General features: G+C 39.5%; 2 protein-coding genes across 2 annotated transcripts in view; one reads left to right on the top strand and one right to left on the bottom strand.

The window, feature by feature from the left end:
- Positions 1-6,949, bottom strand: part of irak4 (interleukin-1 receptor-associated kinase 4) — a 124,174-nt gene that overhangs the window by 89,067 nt on the left and 28,158 nt on the right. The gene's annotated exons all lie outside the window — the stretch shown is intronic.
- LOC310802712 (A disintegrin and metalloproteinase with thrombospondin motifs 20) overlaps positions 1-6,949 on the top strand; it is a gene marked incomplete at its 5' end in the record, with an annotated part of 77,371 nt that overhangs the window by 49,471 nt on the left and 20,951 nt on the right. Inside the window, 4 exons of the mRNA XM_083667242.1 lie at positions 287-451; positions 726-992; positions 3,068-3,229; positions 3,532-3,708. Coding sequence (XP_083523368.1) covers positions 287-451; positions 726-992; positions 3,068-3,229; positions 3,532-3,708 — 771 coding nt within the window. The remainder of the gene's footprint in view (positions 1-286; positions 452-725; positions 993-3,067; positions 3,230-3,531; positions 3,709-6,949) is intronic.

Raw genomic sequence — 6,949 nt, 5'->3', positions numbered from 1 at the left:
CGATTTTCATGGAGCAAATAATATAATGTAATATAATCCTGTTTTGTGCACACACTTTTTTTCATCATAATGCCATTGCCTATTTGGGAGGTACCATTCAAGATTAGGGAGGACGATTATTTTTGTTATGAGCATGGTGCTATTTGTATTACAGCATATTGGATGACTGTCATTCATATTCCATTAACCAGCTAGTGCATGTCAATTTTCTATGAACTAACGGTGATGTACAGTGTTTCAGAGGGGAATACTGTACTGATCTTGAATGGTTGTGTGTGTGTCTCAGTGCTCAGTCTCCTGTGGGAAGGGGAAACGGGCACGCTACGTCAGCTGCAGGGATGCCCAGGGTGGGGTGGCAGATGAGTCGTACTGTGCCCACCTGACCCGGCCACCAGAATCCTCAGCCTGCTTCAGCCGATGTGGCCAATGGCGATCATGGGAGTGGTCTGCTGTTCGTACAATACCCTCATTCATTCACATAACCTCATAACAGTACACATTTCAATATTCATTTTTTATAGACAAATAGTGAACACAAAATTATGCCATCTTGAGGCCCTGTTACTCTTTTAATAGAAAGTATAAATAGCTATATCCTCCTTTACATTGTGCTATACTATACTATATTATACGATACTATTCTATGCTAATGACTTCACTCGTCCACTTCTTCACTTTGAAAGCATACGTATTGTAATTGACACCATCTTTCTGTCTGTGCCCAGTGTTCAGTGACGTGTGGCATAGGGCGGGCCACCAGGCAGGTGGTGTGCAGTAACTACCACCACCAGGTGGACGAGTCCTTCTGTGACCAGGACGAGAGGCCCAGCACAGAGCAGGAGTGTACGGCTGTGCCTTGTCCCTCTGTGTACAACCGGCGGCCTAACGACCAGCCCTACGGCTACCCCCACGACTCCGGCAACCACCCAGGACACAGCAGCTGGAACGTCCCCTCGGCAGACAACCAGTGGAGGACGGGGCCCTGGGGAGCAGTATGTCCCACTCCCACACCTTCTATGTCACTGCTCTGTCTCAGATAGTAGTCCATAGTGTTTCATTTCATAATCCGTAAAATGGCAATGGCATAACACGTCCTCCATTACCGGTGATGTAGCTAGGTCCAGCCAGTTAACAAGCTTTCCCGCAAAGGTTTGCACTGTAGTGTAATGTTATGTGGAAGATAATTTTTCTGGTTGTCATTTTTGTTCAAACTCTGAGCATAGCAGCCTCGAGTGATCCGCAGATAATTTCCAACATTCATTCACTATGTTTTCAGTCTAGGGTAGATGTTGTTTTGTATCCAAACATGTCAGCCACTTTCATATTTATGAATAAGCCTAGTTCTTAAATGTTTTTGCTTTTCCAATAGGATTATTCATTGTTTTGTAGGATAGTGATAGCGATTTAATAGCAGATCACCTTCTGGTGTAAAAAACATGCAAATTAATGACCAAAAACGACATTTTAAGTGAGAAGTTATGGCTTGCCAAAAGCCGCAAAAGCCAGGGAATAAAAAATGAGCACCACCACCCATAACTTCGCCTATGCATTAAGAAGGTTTTCCAGCACACAGCTTTGATACCTGCTACTTCAAACAACATGTACTCACCACTGGGCAGGTTGCTTAGGATTCAAAGCGTCTCTCAAACAGGCTAATTCATACTCTTCAGAGTGAAAATCCAAACTCATAGAGGCCAGGCTGCATACAGAAGAATATGCAGGCCAGTGTTTCATTGAATAGGTCTGTTGTGCCCCACCTAAAACCTCAGTCCTATATCAATCCTAAACGTCAATCCTAGATGCTGATTTGGGGGCTTCTGCGCCCCTACTTAAAACAAAAGTCTGAGGAAACACTGATGCAGGTATATGTTTGGTGGTTTACACACATTATTTATTTGTATATAATAGAACTTAAGCCATTCCATATTCTAATTGTAACACGACCAGACTATGGCATTATTACGCTATGGCATTATTAGCCTACTTGACACAGAAGTGATGTCTATTCAATGATCTGAATAAGTGCTAGGGTATTTTAAGGAAATATTGAGAGACCGTGTTTCTTCTTTGTTACACGGTGATTGATATAACAGGTCCAGGAAACCTTTACATGATCTATGGATAATTACAGTAATCTTTGTGGTAGTGAGCTTGATATCATTCAGGGAAACACATATTTAAAGCTTCTATAACCTTATACTGTCACAAAGGTATGTGACTGTACCCAAAACATTACCACGTAACAGTGGACAATGAGAGGAAAAGGATTCTGTGTTACATGGACCGAGTGTAATCGACAGTGCATTTGGACTATAAACTTGTGTTGTTTGTCTTCTATTCATTGCAATGTATGTCAGTGAATGTAGAGTTCCCCACCAAGCTGTGCTGAAAACAAATTCCACCAACCTAGGTTGGTGGCAATAAAAGGAACTTGTGTCTTGTCATGCAAAATGTAAATCATTAATACTATTACATTAGAGTATTAACATACTCTAAAATGAATTATGAATTATGAATTATGAATTATGAATCCTAAGCCCAGTGGTGAGTACATTTGACATGTTTGAAGTACAATAGACCAATATACAGCACTATAGCAGGTATCAAAGCTGTGTCCTGGAAAACCTTCTTCGTGCATAGGTAAAGTTATGGGTGGTGGTGCTCATTTTTAATTTACTGTTTTTTGCTGCTTTTGGGAAGCCATAACTTCTCAATTAAAATATAGTTTTTGGTCATTAATCATATTTTCATCCTAGTCTATCACAGTAGTTGTCTGACTGTATTCAGTTACTTTGACGGGATGGATGTGTCACTGTAATTGGTTGCAGAAAGTACCTACTGCTTGGTTCAAGGCTGTGCTGCATGTTGTCCTTCTATGGCATTCTATGGCTCATGTTTTCCATCCTTTGGTCTAGATAGAAGCTGATCAGGTACATTTTAGTCTCACTTGGTTACATTCTCAGTGCAAAAAGCTACACTGTGTGTGTGTGTGTGTGTGTGTGTGTGTGTGTGTGTGTGTTTTATGTGGATTTATTTTCCCCTTTTACACACACCCTGTGTCCTGTAGTGCTCCAGTACGTGTGCGGGGGGTTTCCAGAGGAGGGTGGTGGTGTGTCAGGATGCAGAGGGTCGCAGCACCAGCCACTGTGATGAGAGGGTCAAACCTGCCGAGTCGAAGAGCTGTGACTCCGGACCGTGCCCACTGTGGAACTATGGCATCTGGGGAGAGGTAAGGACACGGACCAGGACAGAACACACACCTCCAAAACATAGGAGCCAGTATCAAAATGCACCATTTTAATCTCAATAGTCTGAGGTAACTTCCTTTCCTCTTTTGCTTTACTTTATCCTAAAGAACTGGACGAGAAACTGGACGTGAAAGCTTAAAATGGTTTTCTCCTATGTTGTCATATCAGCCTTTGTGTGAGTGAGGAATGGGAAAATGACAAGAGCAGGAAACTCATAGCTCAAGAGTCCTTCCTCCACAACTTTGGTCATGCGGAACAATGACCACCTCTTCTCCCCCCACAGTGCACCCAGACATGTGGAGGAGGGCGGAAGACACGCCTGGTGGCATGCCAGCGGCCCAGCGGCCAGAGACTCAATGACTACAACTGCGACATCCTGGACAAGCCCCCCGACATGGAGCAGTGTAACCTGCAGCTGTGCCCGGGCAGCGCGTCCTGGCACCGCCGACCGTGGAAGCCGGTACGATAGTACTTCCTCCTTCCCTCCTTTACTTCCTCCTTCACTGGGGCACATCACCGTGAGTAGACATGGGGTGTGCTTAATTACAGGGAGTGTACTTTTGGCCCGTCCGCGAACTGTGTTTTAGCGTATTTGTAGGAGAGTCAATGGAGCGTTAGCGTCAGCTAGCTAGCTCCAGCCCACCCACGCGGGCCCTGTGGTGGCATGGTGCTGATTAGAACAAAAAAAAAGAATGCTGCTCCACATTAGAAACACATGGATCCCATTTTGAGCTTAGGCCTCCAAATTAAAACTATAAATTAGAGGGACAGTGTTGTCCAACAATGCCATATATTTGTAGAGGCGAGTGAACAACTCAAAAGATATTTATTTCATATGTGAAGCGTGAAGTAAACGTTTTTTGTGATTGCTGTCCTCACCCTGTAACCGAAGTACACAAGTGTATATTTGTGTATAAGAGTTTTAATATTACCTTTATCAAACAGCAACAAATGACTGTTACTGTATTTTGTATAATATATCTTTGTACAGTATGATTTTATTTCTAGTGGCTAGGATTCATAACTGAATATGATATTTAATATTTTTACTGGTGCTTTCGATCAGAACTCTTGCCTCTTCTCATGAAAAATTACAGTATGTACAGAGGAAAATATTTTCTAAAGAACATCATTTTGGTAGTATTTTTTAATATTGTGAAAATAGTTATTTTTAAAATTCATAAATTAAAGGTGAAATGCAGTTGGTTTTCAATATGGCGTCATCTCTCTTAGAATGTGATATTTGACATGTTTTCACAGTTCTATCATCCCCGTGTAGCTCTCATGTAGCAAAGTGAAGTTTCTAATAATTCACTGCCAGTGAATGCTATGAGTAATAAGAAATAACTGTAGAATTGTATTTAGCAAACTCAGTTGTTTAGATGCATAGTGTAAATGAAATAGGAAAACAAGCTATAATGCCACCACATGGCGACCTCATACGTAAACTTGATCATTCAATCGTCAGTCATTATGTACAGTAGTATTGGTGCTCACTGTATCACACAACTGAGGTTCTTATACAGGTATATCTGTTTGGCTAATGATTCAACCTAACCTCAGATCACAAACACTCACTTTGTTTCAACTGTAAAACTGCACTAATAGATAAGTTTATCTGTGATGAGTTAGTTATTCTCTAAATAGATTGACAAAACATGTTGTATTACAGTATATGCAGTATCAAGATAAATGCAGTCTATTATTGTGCGCAAAAATCGAACTACCAATTGAATTAATGTAGTTTTTACAATTCTACAAATCCAATGGAGCTTTCATCTTAAAATGTGATAGCTAGAAAGATAATCAAATGGAATTGGGATCTCGTACCAACTGAAACACACAAATACCTCTTTCTTATGATATTGTTGTCATTTGTTGCTGTTTCACTTTTTCTTGGACCAGTTTTTATATTTCTGAAGGATTTTTTTCAAATGAAACTTATTTATTTGTTTACAATAGTTCATTCATTGTTGCAGCTTTAATGTTTTTTGGTTTCAGTACAGATACATGTAACACTTGGGTTGAACTGTTTGTCCTTACCTACACAAACATTTCAACTTCTCACAGATAATGATCATTTATGGCCGACCACTAGATCTTGTATGATGGCTAGTCAACTAGACAACATAACATGTTACATTTAATGTACTTTGACGATATTAAAACACACCAATAAGTTAAACATGGTTTTAAAAGGTGTCATGTCGTAGTTATGATAGCATCATGAAGGCTTTCTGACAACATAGTTCAGGTGAAGTGTTCCAAAAAGGGCTCTGTGTTTGTGTTTCCGTAAGCACTCCTGTGAGGTCCTCTATGGGCTCGATCTCTCTCTCTCTTGTCCTCTTTCTCCTCTCTCCTCTTTGTCTCAGTTTGTCCCAAGACATTCACTCCATCCAAGACTCATCAGCCTCGCCAGTCGCTCTTGTGGCTTCTACTTTCTTTTTTAAAAAGGTGCTCAATGATTCTATAGTGCTGCAGGGCAACTGCTTTACTTTCATTTTTTTTGTTAAAATGTTGTTCTTCTTTTATCTATTTATTTCATTCACATGCGAAAATACATAAACATGTTGAAATAGCTTTTTTCACTGTAAAGAATATTAAAGAAACATAAAGGTTGTGAAATTTGTGTTGTTTTTCAATGTGGTATCATGCTGTGATACTTGGCAAGGATTGGTTGTTTGGCAAGGACACTTACTGTGTCTAATGTTAGGATGTTTTCCAAATCAAACTGTCGAGTTATCATTTAAAAGTTGAGCTTCATATCAAAGGAGTTAATGTTGAATACCAACAAAATTGCATACAGGTCAATGACGGCAATTTTATATGAATCATTCTGTTATATTAATTAGCAAGCCAAACATCAATATATTCCCATTATATCAATATATCACAGTAGCTTGTTATACACAACATAGATGATGCTTACAACATTTGTTAATACAAAGTAATAAATGAATGTCACACATGTAATCTAGAGCCTGTGAGCTTTTCATTATGGCATAACTGTGCTTTGTAAGATAAGATAAACAGCCTAGATTAAATATGTGTCATTTACTTGCATATGTGGTCATACTGTATATACATACATATGATTGACATACTGTAGATTACCCATTGTCTGTATGCAATTTAAACCAAGTCTTTTCAAGTTACGTTATGTTTTATTTTCTGAAACCACTTTACAATAATCACAAAGGATGATAGGTTGTGTATGGGGATCAATATGATTCAGTCAGTCAGTCATAGCTTATTGGTTAACCTATTGTAACTGTACATGCATGCACTGTATGCCTCCTTGAGGTCATACATGTATAACTGCACTGAACAGAAGGAGATATACCAAAGGCTTGACTTTATAGTTCAGTTTGTGGTATTTGACCAACAATTGACCTCATTACCCTTGAGCAGTCTGTTTGATAATCAGACTACACTATAATGCAATCTTTGGAAGCATACTTGAAATGAAAGATTCAAAGACTCAAAGATTCTCCTGAGTCACATAGTGTAGAAAATACTGCAGGCTCTACAATATATCTTTATTATGGTTTTTATCATTTTATTTTGCAAACTCCGTAGAGAAAACATACTTACTCCAAATCAAACTTTGGCACCGGCTGGCACATCTGTTTACAATTATAGTAATAGAGCTCTTCGTAATGCCTTTGGCTGGATAGGGGCAAAGTATTGTTTTTACTATA

Source organism: Argentina silus (assembly GCF_951799395.1).
Source record: "Argentina silus genome assembly, chromosome: 3".
In the NCBI taxonomy this organism is placed as follows: domain Eukaryota; kingdom Metazoa; phylum Chordata; class Actinopteri; order Argentiniformes; family Argentinidae; genus Argentina; species Argentina silus.
The sequence above is the reverse complement of the archived record's forward strand: the minus strand, read 5'-3'. Positions and strand labels throughout refer to the sequence as shown.